This window comes from Coregonus clupeaformis, chromosome 30, assembly GCF_020615455.1.
Source record: "Coregonus clupeaformis isolate EN_2021a chromosome 30, ASM2061545v1, whole genome shotgun sequence".
In the NCBI taxonomy this organism is placed as follows: domain Eukaryota; kingdom Metazoa; phylum Chordata; class Actinopteri; order Salmoniformes; family Salmonidae; genus Coregonus; species Coregonus clupeaformis.
Window position 1 is genome coordinate 53,181,498 of NC_059221.1, and position 17,525 is coordinate 53,199,022.

Here is a 17,525-nt window from a genome sequence, read left to right on the forward strand (position 1 = left end):
TGGTCCACTATTTTAATCCTTAAAAAAAGATACCAGAATAACCTAGAAAATAATTCTGGAAATTATAACGTGTCACTCTGAATACAGTTTTCCCCCATCAACAACCTATTAATGGAAAAAAGATCAGTGAGGAAAAAAGATCAGTGACGACAGCTGGAAAGGTTAAATTGAGAGCGATGGATGCTGTGTGAATAACTAAAGTTTGACTGTCAAAACGCCTGACACAAATAACTAATCTTTTTTAGGGTCCTTCTCTGGGTCCTTCTGGCAGCCTAGGTGGCCTTTGCAGTTCATTGTGATTGGCCGGTTTTCCTTCACTTCCTGTAGTTTTGACACAACAGCAGCGGACTATCAGCAGTTAGCACTTAGCAGACATTTCACTTGTAAGTTCGCGGTAGTATTCAACTTACGATGTCGGAAAACATGTCTGCAGAGGTGGAGCGATCAGAAAGATCAGATGGCAAGCTTGTGAAGATGGAGGTTGATTACAGTTCAACTGTAGATACACGTCTACCGGAGTGTGCCAAAATGGCAAAAGTAAGTTGAGTATGAATGAGGCCAGCGCTGGCTGAGTCATTGTGCTTCAACACGAATGTTAGCAACATCGCTAGTTAGCTAACGGAAACTTGTTAGCAAATAAAGTGCTGTTTGTAATAATAGGCAACATTGCGACTGTATTATAACAAAGTATCACACATATTGAGTCGGTTTACTTGTAAGGTATACATCTTGATTAGTTAGTTATGTGGCTACTGTAATTGTTTTTGTCAGGGAGCGTCTCTAGCTACCTAGGCTACAGACTGTAGTACAGTAGCTTCGCTCTTGGTGTTGTGTTATGCTAGCTAGCTGGTTGGTCTTTTCAGTCGGATTTTAGACTATCAACCAACTACTATAGTTAGCTAACGTTGGTACCACAGTTATTGTTTTTCGAAGACCCCTTTACTTTAGTTAGAAATATGCTAACGTTATAGCTAGCTAGCTAGTGAAGTTTTAATCGTCAAAGCTGACAGATGTGTTGTTGTTGACATCTTTGGCTTTCCCAAACCAGACTGATCATCAATGACATTATGGATGATACAGTTTTCAATAGTATTTTTGGTCATCCATCTCGCAATTTCATCATGTGTGGTCATTAAATTGATCTTTGTAAGAATTGTCTGTCATTTGTCCTGACTGTAAGATGTATCTCCTCTGCTCTTCTAGGAAGGTAGGCTGCAGGAGGCCGTTGAAAGCCTCTTGTCGCTGGAGAAGCAAACAAGAACGGTGAGCATGAATTCATTCATTAATTAATTTCTAATTAAACATCACACTCATTTACATTAAACGATGATCATACTCCTCTGACTAATCACATAGCTATCTTTGTGAGTAACATTGTCGTCTTTTTATCCATCCACACAGGCTTCTGACATGGTGTCAACCTCCAGAATCCTGGTGGCCATTGTGCAAATGTGCTATGAAGCGAAGGACATGGATGCCCTGAATGAAAACATCATGCTGCTCTCTAAAAGGAGGAGTCAGCTCAAAGGGGTGAGACTTGGGGCTCCTTCTTTGAATGGGTACTAAGGGAAGGGAAAACATTGAGGCAGGGGTGTATTCATTAGTGCAACGCAATAAAAGTTTATACTGGACAAATTAATGTAGGTCCAGTTTCGTTCTGTTTGGTTTATCGTGAACACACCCCAGGTGTGCACCAGTAGGTTAAGGTGCTTTGCCATCAAAACAAAGTTTTCTTCAGTAAAGTGTTGACTGATGTTAGATCTTTTGATATTGAACATTCTCTTTTGCTTTGTTTCTCTCTACTCAGGCTGTTGCTAAGATGGTGCAAGAATGTTACAAGTATGTAGATACCGTGACCGACTTGACCATTAAGCTGAGACTCATTGACACACTACGCACAGTGACCGCTGGCAAGGTACGTGGTGTCATGAACTTCTCTGATTAGCCTTACTTGGATCATCCTAAAATGACATTAAGATGATACCACCAATCATGCATATTCAGATAGCCTAAAACATTTGTTGTACTCTTGTGGGCCTAAGTAATGTCTCCATGTAATTCAAATGCGCTAATGGCTTTGTTTCCCTCACTCAGATCTATGTGGAGATTGAGCGGGCCAGGCTGACCAAAACATTGGCAAACATCAAGGAGCAGCATGGCGAGGTCAAAGAGGCCGCAGCAATCCTCCAAGAGCTGCAGGTAAGAGTAATAGGGCTTTCACTGGCATTCCTTGGCAGCTTTCACAATTTCTTATAGACTGGAGGTAAGCGGTTTCAACCATCCATGTTACATAAAGCTATTTGACTTACTGGACTGAATCGTTAGACACAAGTGCAGAACTCAAACTGGCGGCCAAATCCCCTTGACATCAAATAAAATGATATTTAAAAAAAAATTTCAACTTCATATTCATCATCTCCAGCAACACCCCAACATCAACATCATTAAAACTTGTTTTTCAACCACTCCACACATTTCTAGTTAACAAACGATAGTTTTGGCAAGTCGGTTAGGACATCTACTTTGTGCATGACACAAGTAATTTTTCCAACAATTGTTTACAGACAGATTATTTCACTTATAATTCACTGTATCACAATTCCAGTGGGTCAGAAGTTTACATACACTAAGTTGACTGTGCCTTTAAATAGCTTGGAAAATTCCAGAAAATGATATCATGGCTTTAGAAGCTTCTGATAGGCCAATTGATGTGTGAAAAGTGCAAATCAATCCCAGAGCAACAGCAAAGGACCTTGTGAAGATGCTGGAGGAAACAGGTACAAAAGTATCTATATCCACAGTAAAACGAGTCCTATATCGACATAACCTGAAAGGCCGCTCAGCAAGGAAGAAGCCACTGCTCCAAAACTGCCATAAAAAAGCCAGACTACTGTTTGCAACGGCACATGGGGACAAAAATCATACTTTTTGGAGAAATGTCCTCTGGTCTGATGAAACATAAATAGAACTGTTTGGCCATAATGACCATCGTTATGTTTGGAGGAAAAAGGGGGAGCTTGCAAGCCGAAGAACACCATCCCAACCGTGAAGCACGGGGGTGGCAGCATAATGCTGTGGGGGTGCTTTGCTGCAGGAGGGACTGGTGCCCTTCACAAAATAGATGGCATCATGAGGAAGGAAAATTATGTGGATATATTGAAGCAACATCTCAAGACATCAGTCAGGATGTTAAAGCTTGGTCGCAAATGGGTCTTCCAAATGGACAATGACCCCCAAGCATACTTCCAAAGTTGTGGCAAAATGGCTTAAGGACAACAAAGTCAAGGTATTGGAGAGGCCATCACAAAGCCCTGACCTCAATCCTATAGAACATTTGTGTGCAGAACTGAAAAAGCGTGTGCGAACAAGGAGGCCTACAAGCCTGACTCAGTTACACAAGCTGTGTCAGGAGGAATGGGCCAAAATTCACCCAACTTATTGTGGGAAGCTTGTGGCAGGCTACCCGAAATGTTTGACCCGAGTTAAATAATTTAAAGGCAACGCTACCAAATACTAATTGAGTGTATGTAAACTTCTGACCCACTGGGAATGTGATGAAAGAAATAAAAGCTGAAAGAAATAATTCTCTACTATTATTCTGACATTTCACATTCTTAAAATAAAGTGGTGATCCTAACTGACCTAAGACAGGGAATTTTTACTAGGATTAAATGTCAGGAATTGTGAAAAACTGAGTTTAAATGTATTTGGCTGAGGTGTATGTAAACTTCCGACTTCAACTGTATGTGAAAATGGCATGTTTCTATGTTTTGTAGTAAAAAAGATAGAAGAAGATAAGTGCTTCCAATGACATCATCGGTGTGCATCGTGTGATTTGAACCAATTATGAGTAGACATTGCCTACTAATTGGTGGATGATGTCATTGGAAACACTTATCTTCCTACTACAAAACATAGAAACGCACAATTTTCACAGGTTGATGTTGGGGTGGTGCTGGAGATGATGAATATGAAGTAAAAAAACGGTGACATTTCCCTTTAATCATTTCAGTGAAAGTTGTCTGAGACACCATAATTATTCTAAATAAAATCTAGTGTCTGTGAAGTGTTATGCCCTCCATCAGTATGTCCTTATTGAGTGCAGAACCACTACAATAGTTGTTCACAAACCATTCTTCTCCCGGTCCAGGCTGTGATGTAGCACAGCTGGGCCGTGTTCAGTAGGCACAAAATGGAGTGGTATTATCTGAACTTGCCGAATGAGTAACGTTTTGCTACGACGTGCCCTAATGAACACGACCCAGGGCTAGAGTATAACATTCTGCCTCTGACAACATGCACTTTCACCCTACAGGTGGAGACTTACGGCTCCATGGAGAAGAAAGAGAAGGTGGAGTTCATCCTGGAGCAAATGAGGCTGTGCATCGCCGTCAAGGACTACATCCGCACCCAGATCATCAGCAAGAAGATCAACACCAAGTTCTTTACAGAGGACGGCACTGAGGTGAGAGAAGCGAGCAAAGCCAAAGAGTTTATTCAGGCTGGGTGTTATGATATGGACTCCCTCCCAAATGGCCCCCTATTTCCTATATAGTGCACTGCTTTTCACAAGGGCCCATAGGGCTCTGGGTGTGTTATGTAGGGAATAGGGTGCCATTTGGGACGCAACCATGGTTTTGTCTATTGGGGAGGAGGAACTACCTAAACATTTAATGTTCAAATCAGAACGTTCACTTTCGTTTCCTGACAAAATATTGAAATCGGGTTTTCTTTTTGGCTGTTTAGAAAAAATTACTGTTTGTTTTGGCTGTCTACGTTGGTCCCGATGAACAATCATAGCATTTAAGAACCAAGCTGCAATATTATTAACCATTTACGTCATTCTTTTTCCTTAGGAGTCTAAGCTGAAGTATTACAATCTGATGATCCAAGTAGACCAGCACGAGGGATCTTACTTGTCCATCTGCAAACACTACCGTGCCATCTACGATACCCCCTGCATTCTGGAGGATGGCTCCAAATGGCAACAGGTAAACACTGGTCTCAGAAGACTGTTTTAGGCTTCAGGATGATAGTCTTTTGATATGATTTGATGCCTTTTAAAGGCACAAGCTGTAGATTTTGTTTCTGGAAAAATATTGCTCTGGCAGCAGGAGCTGGTGGGAGGGTCTTAGCGAGTGTACTGCACACTGATTGGCGTAAATGGAACTAAGATTGGGTCTGCCTTCACAGGGGACTAAGATGTTATAGATTGCACATTTTAAAATGCATAACAATATAACTCTAATGTTCTTTCTTGTTCCAGGCCCTGAAAAGTGTTGTGCTGTACGTGATACTGGCTCCTTATGACAATGAGCAGTCCGACCTGGTGCACAGAATCAACGAAGACAAGAAATTGGAAGAAATCCCCAAATACAAGTAAGACATTCAATCACATTATATTCCCACGGGGGGCCAGTATGAAAAAAAAAATGTATGCACTCACTAACTGTAAGTCGCTCTGGATAAGAGCGTCTGCTAAATGACTAAAATGTAAAATGTAAATGTAATTCATGTGCTTTCATTTCTCCCCTCAAATACCAAGAATGTAATCTAGCGTCGATGGTTCATTCCTTAAAATCTTCAATGGTATAACACGTTATTTCTCATCAGCAATGCCAAAATATTCCTCATCAGAAGAATGTAACCTCGAGATGATTAATTCGTAAAAATCTTAGTATTCAATACTGTTTCACAATATTCCTCATCACCCTAGCACATCATCCAATTCTGTAACACAGTAATTAACTATATATTCACCAAGGTACCATATAACCTAGCCAATTCCCAATGGTGAAACCTACTAAGCTCCCAACTGCATATGCTTGACAATTGTGGTACGGTGAAACCTAGGCTAAACTCTGATGCCTCAACTACATATTGTGGGGTGGCACCAGTTGCCGTGCTGTGGTTAATCTCTCATCATGGTTTCTCTCTTACCTCTCCCTCCAGGGACCTCCTGAAGCAGTTCACCACCATGGAGCTGATGCGTTGGGCCTCCCTGGTGGAGGATTATGGGAAGGAGCTGAGGGAGGGCTCCCCCGACAGCCCGGCCACCGACGTATTCAACTGCTCAGAGGAGGGCGAGAAGAGGTGGAAGGACCTCAAGAATAGAGTGGTGGAGCACGTAAGTAGTTTATGGAACTGCTTTCATGGAATATCTATAGATAAAATATCACAGATTTACTTTAGTGGGATAGTTCATTTTAGCAAAGGGTCTGGTGGGATCACAAAGCTGTCTTTCGTTGGAACATGGTTGCTGAAAATGATCTGGAAACGTCCCTTTCACATCTAGAATAATTTCACATAATTGGTATTTTTTTAATCCAACTATGTTATGTTGCTTATTTTTGTGTTTTTCTTAATCTCTCCTTAGAATATAAGAATTATGGCCAAATATTACACAAGGATCACAATGAAGAGGATGGCTGGACTCCTGGACCTCTCCATCGATGTAAGCACCCCCAATCTACTCTTTACATCTGTTACATTTTTGGCAGGGAATGGAATTCTTACTGTTCCTCAACCCTAATGAATGCAGCCTTAAAGGGATAGTTTTCCCTCCAAAATAAGGTTGAAACTTCGGTGCTGTGAGATTAGGATGTCAGAACCTGCTTAGACAAAGCAATTGTAACAGTAGAGCAAAGGAATGGATGAAAGCGTGTATTTTTATTGTATGTAGTTCTGTCCCTGTGCTGTACTTGTCTACTAATGTTATGTATTATGTCATGTTTTATGTTTTGTCTGGACCCCAGGAAGAGTAGCTGCTGCTTTAGCAGTAGGTAATGGGGATCCTAAAAAATACAAAATACTAGACATTTTCATACATTAAAGGTCAAATCAAAGGTAGACTCAGAGATATGACGTAATGTACAAAGTAAACAGCATAGTGTGTCAATTTCAGCAATAACTAAGAGCGTTGAAGTGCAAGGCTAAACTTCTTCACTGTTTTGGTCCCGTTGCTACCACGCTGTAACTGCGTGAAGTGAGCCCGTGCACATGCACAGATAGTGTGTGTGTGACTGTGTGAGAGCGAAGTCTTGCATCTGGCTCATTGCAATATCTGCGGTGCTCCTCGTGGCAACGTAATTTTCGCTGAGTCTACCTTTAAAAGTGGTCTACAGTTGAGCTCAAACCATATTCTCAACTTGATTTTGAAGTGTTAAAAACAGATATTTTGGAGTGATCTATAGAAGTACTATAGTACCCTAAATGAAATGTGTGATTAGTTATTGATGGTCTTTGAAGACACAGGTTCTAACATCTCTAACATCTCTTGCAGGAGTCTGAGGAGTTCCTCTCCAACCTGGTGGTGAACAAGACCATCTACGCCAAGGTGGACAGGCTAGCCGGCATCATCAACTTCCAGAGACCGAAGGACCCCAACGACCTGCTCAACGACTGGTCCCACAAACTGAACTCCCTCATGTCCCTGGTCAACAAAACCACACATCTCATCGCCAAAGAGGAGATGATCCACAACCTGCAGTGATGAGGACCGAGTGCTTTTTTTTATTTTATTTTTTTTCCTTTACTTTGAGTTTTTCTGAATTGATGAATGAACTGTTATTCCAATGTCAACCACCCCAATTTTTGGAATAACAAATACCACATCACACCTAGTACCCTTTTGTTTCTTATGGTCAGCAACGTTGAAGCATATACAATGAACAAGTCTTACGGCCATATGTTGTTACTATCTCTCGTCCCACCGATGGAATACAAATTACACTGTTTAGAGTGGTGTCCCAATTTTATCTACCACAATTTGGGCATGTGCTTTGTTCTAGAACCTAGACCACAGAGGGGCATACACTGTAAATGTTTTCCCTCCTGTTCCAACTCTCTTTTTCATGTAACCGTTATAAGGGATTTAGTATTAGAGCATTTGCGTGCAACTTGCTGTATTAAAACATTTGGTGTAAGTACTTGACGTCTTATTTTTTATGTCTACTTCGCAATGTAAACAAACTATTCTCACCTGGCATAATGGAAAGTATTTTGTTGAGTATTGTAACAGAAAATTTGATTAGTACAGAGTTGTATTTATCTGTTGTCAGATCAAGTTAAGAATACTTATTTAAAAGCTGTGAAATGCAAACCTGACAGATACAGCTTTTTGTTGTTGGTTTGATAGGTTGTGGATCCTCTGTAGCCAATACTTATTTGGTGAGCTTATGCAAGATGTTGACAGTTTCTACCTTACTGTGTAGTTATATCCATATGAAAATAGAAATATAGCAGTTATACAAAAGTAAAGGCAATCGGATATTATGTAGACATAAAATACAAATAATGTAGTACCTTTATATTGTTTTAATTATCCAAATTCTCTACATCAAAATATCTCTGAAAATTGTCCACACAGTAGCCTATATGAGGTGGACAAAATACTACACAGAATGTTTTGTTTATGCAATACTGTTATATAATTTACAGTGCTCAGCTAGGAGAACACTGGAAACCGGTTTGTGCAATTATCTAGGGAAATATATGAAAACTGGTATAATGACTAGCTATAAAGACTGGTATATGACTTGGTTAGAAGTTCACAATGGTCAAAGGCCAACCTACACCAAAAAGACCCAAATCCCCTCAACCTTCAGAGGAGCTACATCCCAGTATCCTTTGCGATGGGCTGACAAGTGGATCCAAGATGGCGTAGAAAGTAAAGCTAGGTAAGTGTAGACTTCCCATTTTCAGTCCTTTCAGTTGTCTTTTTCAGAGGCAAGGACACCGACTTGACTCCAGTCTGTAACACGTTCTGAGAATAATGAAGGTGTAAAATTCATGCAGACACCACAATATAATGTCATGTCACTTCTATACGTCTAAAAACCGAGCCAAAATTACAGGCCCGGACCATATCGCTAACGATAGCTCGCTAGTTGTGTATCCGTTCTGCTTACGTTTTGGCCAGCTTGCTAGCCAGATCGCTAACGTTGGCGAGCTAGCTTGGTGCCAAAACCAAAGCAAAGGGCCTACTTTGGCTGACGTGCAAACTGTGATGTTGACAGCACAATTTTCTAACTATATACACTCATGATGAAATCGACGACAATAATTATGGGATTATTTTATGTTTATTCTCGTAACATTGTAAATTATGTGCCAATGCAATGGTATTGGCTACTATCGCTCAGTGAGTCTTCAGTCTATCACAAAATGATTGCTAGCCCTCCAAGCTAGCAAAATTATTTTTTAATCTCATTTATTTGTTTTTAACGTTAGAAGCAAGACATTTCCATGGTTCAAATTCCTCATATATTTAGCCGTGTCGTTGCACACAAATATGTCGCAATAGATAGCTGAATGCCTTGATACAAGTTAATAATGTGAGCTAACTAGCTAGATCGCGCTACACGACCATTGCACTATGGTCCCAACAAATAAGCGAGCGAACTCGAAGCCAGTCACAGCTAGCGGTGCTTCTACCGTGTTATTTTACCTAATACCGATGATGGACAAGTAACTAGCTAACGTTAGTGGCTCGCCAACAGACATGGTACATCTATTATTAACTGACCTGGAATCTCAAAATAGACTGTTTATATTTTTATTAGTCTATAGGAGTGCCCTTTTTTGGAGCGATCATGCCGAACAGGGCAATGTGTTTTGATCAAACTTGCCGTTAGGTAAGCACTAAGTTAGCTAAATCATAGAGATGTAGTAAATAGCTAGCTAACATAGCCAACATATCCAAGGTGGTGGTAGGAAGCTACTGCTGATGATACTACCTTTACCTTGTTAAAATCTTTGTTTTTTTGAAATGATGCGTTTCATTTTACAGTAGAATATTCGTCATGCCATTACTTGCAAGCCACATGGTTGTAATTTTGCTCTTACAAACTGCCCATAGCATTCTAATGTCATGTCCTTGGTTGTCTCAATTTCTTGTCTATTGACCAATCCATAATAGTAAAAAAGTTAAAGCTAATAGACTTAAGATGCCAAACAAAGTGTTGGCCATTTTGGTAATCAAACACTGTATTTGCATTAGGCATTCCAACGTGCTGTGAGTGATATTTCCACTACAGTAGCATTTCCTAACATGCTTTGAATGCTCTGGTAACCTGCCTCTGAACCTTGGCCTGATCTGAGGTATTCCTTAAAAGATAATGTTACACACATTCTGGGGGATGGCCTTTGTGTTGGTTTAGGCTAGTACTATGGCATGACTAAAATGTAGCCTAACTAAGTAACCTAGCTCATACACTTATCTTGGTCATCATGAAGGAATTGAAATATGTGTGATTCACTCTGTGGAAACATAAGACACTGAGTGGGGTGTCCACCCACTTTTACCAGAGTGGGTGAAAACGTGCTTCCTTATGTTATAAAATACATTTTACCAAGACAAGATTCTTCATGTTCTGAATTTTTCAGTTGGTTTTTCTCGAACATATCATTAACATATCCAAAAAGTCTTAAAATGCTACATGTCATGTCTCAAATTCGATATCTATCTTGCCCCTTTAGTTTTATGTCCTCTGAATTCAAGAAGAAAGATGATGAGTTCAACGGTGAGCCTGTCAGTTTGCCTTAATTCTCGCACAGCATCCAGCCTAGCTGATGCAATGCAAAAAAAATTATCACTTTTGTTTTCTTCTGGCCTCCATTGATTTAGTCACCCTAGGATACAAGGGTTAAAACTCCAATAACATTTGAACGGATTATCCCTTTGGTCAAAATAGGCGTTTTTGATTGGACACCCTACACTGAGAGCTGACTCAGTCAGTGACGGTCATAAACAAAGACTAGCCCTACTTCTGCTAAATTATAGGTGGTGTATAAAAGGCTACTGTTCTTAGATATAACTGCTGTGGCGTAGTATGTTGTTTCATTATGAAAGAACCATATCAAACCCTGATGAGGAGAAATAGGGCCTTTGTTATACAAGTTGCTCCTCGGGCCCGGAGGCCTTCTCTGTTTTTAGTCAAAGCAGAGGCTATCTCAAACAGGGATGACCACTCTCCACAGGCACTGCATGTCAGGTTTAAATGTAGGCCTCCATGTTCCTCCCAATGTCTGGCTGTGCCTAACATGCTTGAAAACATTGTTGCCATCAGATAGTCGCCCCCTTCTCCCCTCCAGCTATTTCTTATTGCACTCTGTTGCGGCAGGGTAGCGTGTTTCTATTAGTGACACTGTATCCCTTGAATCCCTGGATGCCAGGCTCAGCTCTGTGCTGTGATTAACGCTAGAGGACACCACACTCTCTGCAGAGGACAGACACCACCACAAGTTTTAACAGCCGCAAGTGTCTAGTAGTGAACTCAACTGCCCTGTTGCCTGTAGTTGGGCATATAGGCCTATTAGGTTCAGAAATACTCCAGTGTCACCGGTAGACAGCATAGCATGCAGGTTATACACACAGGTTATTTTCTAATTGATTTAGGGTAAATTTTTGCGTGGAAAGTGTAGTCCACTCAATGCCCCTGTTGCCTGTGTGCATATAGCCTAGGCGTATTAGGTGTAGAAATACTCCAGTGTCACCTGTAGGCAGCATACAGTAGTACACATGCCGCAGCTGCGCACAATTTTTTCTATTGATTAAGTGTCGTTGATGGGTCCTTCCTTTGCTAACCATTCAATTGTGGTTTGACTCCGCCAATGGATAACTTCAGTTGACTCAAGTGGCGTTGGCTGTGGGGCCTTTTTGGGGCCTACATGTTTCTATGAAAAACCTGCCTAAAACAAGCTTGTCATATGACTTGGTGCTTTTATTGTTGTCAAATATATTGAAATGCCTTGGTAAACAAGTAAGCCTATATATAGACCTACTACCTCAGAGGAAATTAGGTACGAGCTACTGCTCGGCCTCTCAGCACAGTTGTGTTGACATCAAAAGAGGATGTGGTTCTTGCTTTAAGGAACCCCACGTAGCGCTCTTTCTCTGACCATATCAGTTGCTTTTTAGCCCAGTACACTGGTTTTCAAACCTCTCCTCAGGGACCCCCAGATGGGTCCTAGCCCTGAACCAGCTCACCTGATTCACCTATTCACAGGCTCAATGATTAGTTGACAAGTTGAATCAGGTGTGCTAGCTGTGGAATAGTAAAAATATTTGACTATTATATTTGAAAACCCCTGGCCTAGTACCCAACCAACTTTTAATCACTTACAAAATTGTTGCCACTATGAAATTATGAATACATGGTTAGGAATGCTGTGGCATTGTAAATATTGCGCACCACCTGTGTAATGCCGGGTGTACCCTACACCACTTTGAAAATCCTAACCTCGCTGAGCCTCTGACATTAAACAACCATCTTTCCTGTACTTTGTTGTCTTGCAAACGTTATGGTGCGCACACTAAACGATGTGGCGCAGACGGGGGTCATGCTATACAAGATTCTTCAGTTGGTCGTGAGGATTGTCGATAACACGCCGTCTCGCGAAAACAATAATGTGATTACATTGTTAACGTAGCCGCAAACGTTTTCAGTCAGACATTCACGCTTGTCATACGGAGTTGAAATATCTAGCCAACATTTTGAATTAAATATAATTGATTGTGAACTTCAGAACTGTAACGATTTGACGCTTTGGTAGAAGTCAAGTACAAATGCAGACTAGTAGTCATCACTCCTGCTCGAGTGTGAACACATTCTGGTTTATGCGAAACAACGTCATCTCACTGGCTACTTCTCTGGTGAGTTCTCATTGGCTACTGCTGAACACCGTTCAACATTTGGCGTTGCACATCACTACAAGAGCATTGCAGATTTTGTGCCGATTTTAAAATCATGTTTGAAAATATCGGGACGTCTGGGACTGCTCAAAGACAGGATCGGTAGCCCTCAGATTGCATCTCTGACTCGCTCACATTAAACTAGCGTCGGTGACAGCCAAACTCCCCAAGGAGATTTTGACTCTCAAAAAAACTTGTCTGGGACAGCTAAAGATTGTCATACCTTCATACCGACCTTGTGCCATCCCGGGATATTTGGTAATACCGGCACTGAACACAAGGGACGCTATTTTCAAACTCCACTGAGCCTCTGTAATCCGAAGGTTAGCAATACAAACAAGTACATGTAAAATCCCATAGAGAATGCTAACTAAATGCTAACGAGCGCGTTGCTAACATTTTATACAGTCTTTGTCCTAAACTATTTGTAGGACAGACATCTCAGCTCATCTTTTATAAAAGTAACTAAAAAATGCTACTCAGTTTGCTGCACGCACAAAACAAATATTAGACGGCAAGGCTCTTGATCCAGGAGGGGAGTCTCTGCTATTACCGAGAGAAGCATGATTTTGGAAGACGCTAACCACTAAATTAGCAAACCAAATGCACAACTACAGAGCATTTAGCACAGTTAACTTAATAGTTATAAGATATCTACCTGGCAAACATTTAGTTGTGAATTCCATATTGTAACTAGATCACCTGCCGCATGCTGCACAACAGATTGACTCACAAGGCTCTGGTCTCTCATCATTGTGTGCTTGTAAACAAACACCATGTGACTGGGGACTACCGGTAAACTTCATAATGAAAAATTGTGGCGGGTGAAATGAAGAATGCGATCTTCTTTATCTCCTAACGTATTGCACAAGTTGACTGCAGGTATTTACTTAAAAAGTAGCTACAAATGTAAAAAAAAAAAAAGTTTAACGGTATTGAAAAACCATCCCGTGGCTATTTCCAAATACGGTATACCGCCCAAGCCCGGCTTAAGAGCCAGTAGGACTAACTTAGGTTTGTAGTGCCACACATGACTACTTATTTTTAGCTCTGTGAGGAGCTAAACACAGATGTATTCCAATATATTTCAACTCGTCAAAGCAAGTGTCTACAAATAGACCTACCAGCCTACTACCCCAAGTACCCCATCACAGAAATAGCATTGCCCCCCCTTCTCCCCCTGTCTCTCACTCCGGGGTGAAGTTTCCACTAGGAACAGATCTAGAATCAGCTTCCTCTCCCCCAATGCTAACCTTTACCATTAGTGGGGAAAATGCTAAACTGACACACAATCAGTGTCTAGGGGCAACTTAAACCCCCTCTCTCTCTCTCTCTCTCTCTCTCTCTCTCCTCCCTCTCTCTCCAGACATTCTGTCGCTGAGTCATGGCAGACAGGAGAGCAGAGAAGTCATGTGAAGAAGCCAGCGGATCGTTAGCCAGGCGGGAGTACGAGGCGGCGGTGAGCCACTGCACAGAAGCGCTGCTGGCCATCGGCCCCCCGGCCCCTCCCAGCCCTGGATCCTCCGCGTCCAACCCCCCCAACGACACGGTTACCCCCCTCCGCAGCCGCGCCCTGCTCTACAGGATAGCCGCCCTGCTACAGCTGGTGAGGCGTGAGACTGACCCGGGAGGCACACCTTTCGGCCCACACCCGTACCCACTCCCTCAGTGGGCATATGGCCCCCAGATCTCTACCCACACAAAAATGGCACTTGTGCACGCATGCTCACACACACACACGAGTTCACTGATACAAACACAAAGAAACTAAATTGTGGCCTGTTTTGCATAAGCAGTCATCTAAGTGGGGTAAGAAGAGCCAGTAGCTTACTCATTGTAACAAAGTACTCTTTGCTCAAATTCCTCCGCTTTATGACTTAACCAGCATGTTTGAATTTGTTAAGTGTGTTCAAGTCAAGTGTCTTAAGGCCATCTTGACTTAGATTTGTTTTCTGAGAAGCAGATAAAATGAGAAAGGTCTTGCCTCCTTTCATTTCTCTGCTGCAAACTGCACTGTGCTGTTATCTCCTTCTAGCACTACAATTATACCCCACTACTTAAGCCTCACAATTATAGAGACTACTTAAGTACTATAATTATATTGCGAGTGACTCCGCGCTGAGTAGCAAAGATATCCTGTCTGGGCACTTATCTAAAACTCAGTCAAGGACCTCTGTCCTATAAAACCCTCCTTTACGAGGACAGCCATTCTACTGCTTTGACTTTGTCTATTTGTTTTCTTTCTACCACCAGAAAAACTATGATCAAGCAGATGAAGACTGCAAACATGGTGAGTTGCATTTTTTTTTGGGGGGGTTGGTTGAGTACTTATCATAGTGAAGACATAACCCATTGTATTGAAGTCCCATCCCCAGGTTACACAGTCATATACCAACTATAGAGTTGGATAGAGGATGCACTTGCCATAAATCCTGTTTTGGTATGGGCAGCGCCATGGAGGGCTTTCACCATTTAAAAACTTGTAGAGAAAGATGACATTGACTACTTAAAAATGGGAGTTGCCAGGGACCTCACGATACGATGTTATTACAATACTTAGGTGCCGATACGACACGTATTGCGATTCTCTTGATTCTCTATGTATTGCTATTCAAATACTATAATTTTTTGCGATTCGATGGTGCAAACATATTGCTTTTTTATTTTATTTAACCCTTATTTAACTAGGCAAGTCAGTTAAGAAAAAAATTATTATTTACAATGACGGCCTACTTGTAAAGCCCCCCCGGCCAAACCCTCCCCTAACCCGGACGATGCTGGGCCAATTGTGCGCCGCCCTATGGGACTCCCGATCACGAGGCCGGTTGTGATACATCCCGGGATCGAACCCGGGTCTGTAGTGACGCCTCTGGCGCTGCGCCACTCGGGAAGCCCACCATATGTCTGCTGCAGAGAGACGAGAGAGCATGAGAAAACGAGTTTTGATCCATTAGGGAAATAAAACAGCTCAAAACAAATTTGCTCCCTATTTTTAAAAAGATTGAGAACAAGCTATGAAGGAAAAATACTTGAGGTTTGGTGCAGATACAGCCAACTATCGCAAAAATAATATTGCGTTATTGTTAAACTGATACGATACATGGTCATATCCCGATATGTAACCTTTTTAATTTTTTTGGCACTATTTAAAATGGATATAGCCCTCAATGGCACTTGCCCAGAGCCATTGCGGCAAAGATGCCCTCTATCCAACTCCATAAGTATAACACAGTCCTACTCAACAGACTGCAACCACAAGAAATTTACGTCTTTTTTTTGGCAATTAGCTTCATCATCTCAGAGAATTGATTTGGCATTTCATTGCTATTAAAATCATTCCAGGCGTGTTGATATGCTAAACAAATGTTAGGGTTAGAAACGGGTCAACCTTTTGGGTAAAGGTCAGAGCTAAGGTTCAGGCTCAAGTCAGTGAAAACTTACAAGACAAGTGGTTAGCATAATATTTGCGGTCGTAGCCGCGTGAAGCGGGACTTTTCCATGCCATGCCTGCTTCAGTAGCTAGCTATGCCCATGTCAAGACAAGCGGTTAGAATAACATTGGCGGTCATAGCCCTGTGTAGCAGGACTTTACCATACCATGCCTGCTTCTGTTCAGCAGCTATGCCCATGTCACATGACTTGGGTGGAGAGAATTCAGTTCAGTGCGATGTGATGGGAGTGAGCACACGTTCCATGCAACGTAGTGCAGCGCGATCATGCACAGTAACGTTGAATTGTCGTCCTGTGTGTGTTTATTGCAGTCCTGGCCGAGGAGCTGGCCAAGGGAGACGGGTCGTTTCAGGCCAGCCTGCGCTGCATGCTGCTGGACGGCAGCCTGCACGAAGTGTCCGGTCTCCTCTCCAAGTCCCTGTTTGGGGAGCCTCTGGTAAGACTGGCTCCCGGCCTTACTCCACTGTTTACTCTGCCTCTCGCCCAACACCACCATCTTTTTCACCATCCTACTTCATCACCTCCTCCTCTTTCTCCCTCTGTTATTTTTCCTTCTCTTCCATTTTGCTCCTTTTTCCTCCTCCCTCCTCCTCCTCCTCCTATAACTGATCTATGGAGACAAACACAGCCATTTAGCTCTGGTAGCAGCTGGAACATTTAGTTCCTTTTGACTTTTCCAGGAAATGTCCTCGGTTTTTTATGAAGCAGGTTCTCTCAGCACAGTGTTCATGTTGACTGTTGCATCCATATGCTTTTTAAGGGTTTGTAGCTATATTATTTTCTAGCCACTTTACATGAGGGCAAATGTAAAAAAATAGCAAAATATTAGTGTTGCATATTGACTTGAAAAAAAGTATTTCCTAAAATATCAATAGCTTTTCAGATTAGCAGGCAGCGCCAAAGTGACCATTTTATTTTGTGATTTTTGTAAGTGTGTAATGCCCCTCTATCATGACATAAGTCTAGTTAATATAGTTGAATGAATGGACAGCATTCTGGTGTCAGGAAACAAGCTTGATTATCACACGAGGATACTGTGCCTTAATTAAACTCCCAACAGCAGATTAAACTCCCAACAGCAGATTAAACTCCCAACAGCAGATTAAACTCCCAACAGCAGATTAAACTCCCAACAGCAGATTAAACTCCCAACAGTGAAACGCGAAGCCTGAACACTCTGGTGTCTAATCTGGCAACCAAAAAGCATAGATATGAAATCAGTTTATTGTTCTCAAGTTGATTAGATCCAGGGAGCAACAACCATGCTACTGCATAAAGTATTAGAATCATAAGCGGCACCACCACCCTGTAAATATAATTGGTTTTGGGATAAACAAATGTGTTATTCAAAGAATTTATGTATGGAAGAATATTTTGAATT

The 17,525-nt window shown here is 41.7% G+C and overlaps 2 protein-coding genes across 2 annotated transcripts in view; both read left to right on the forward strand.

The window, feature by feature from the left end:
• Positions 1–329: 329 nt before the first annotated feature.
• LOC123482276 (26S proteasome non-ATPase regulatory subunit 12) lies at positions 330–7,928 on the forward strand. Its single transcript, XM_045209364.1, has 11 exons — positions 330–537; positions 1,204–1,263; positions 1,402–1,530; positions 1,808–1,915; positions 2,095–2,199; positions 4,316–4,465; positions 4,857–4,991; positions 5,267–5,379; positions 5,953–6,127; positions 6,377–6,454; positions 7,283–7,928. The coding sequence occupies exons 1-11, from the start codon at positions 412–414 to the stop codon at positions 7,490–7,492; spliced, it is 1,389 nt and encodes a 462-aa protein (XP_045065299.1). The 5' UTR covers positions 330–411; the 3' UTR covers positions 7,493–7,928.
• Positions 7,929–8,630: 702 nt separating this feature from the next.
• The window catches only part of LOC121532542 (probable helicase with zinc finger domain), a 66,327-nt gene continuing 57,432 nt past the window's right edge, over positions 8,631–17,525 (forward strand). Inside the window, 4 exon segments of the mRNA XM_045209672.1 lie at positions 8,631–8,678; positions 14,061–14,300; positions 14,948–14,984; positions 16,456–16,580. Of these exon segments, the coding sequence (XP_045065607.1) occupies positions 14,079–14,300; positions 14,948–14,984; positions 16,456–16,580 (384 nt within the window). The 5' untranslated portion in view covers positions 8,631–8,678; positions 14,061–14,078.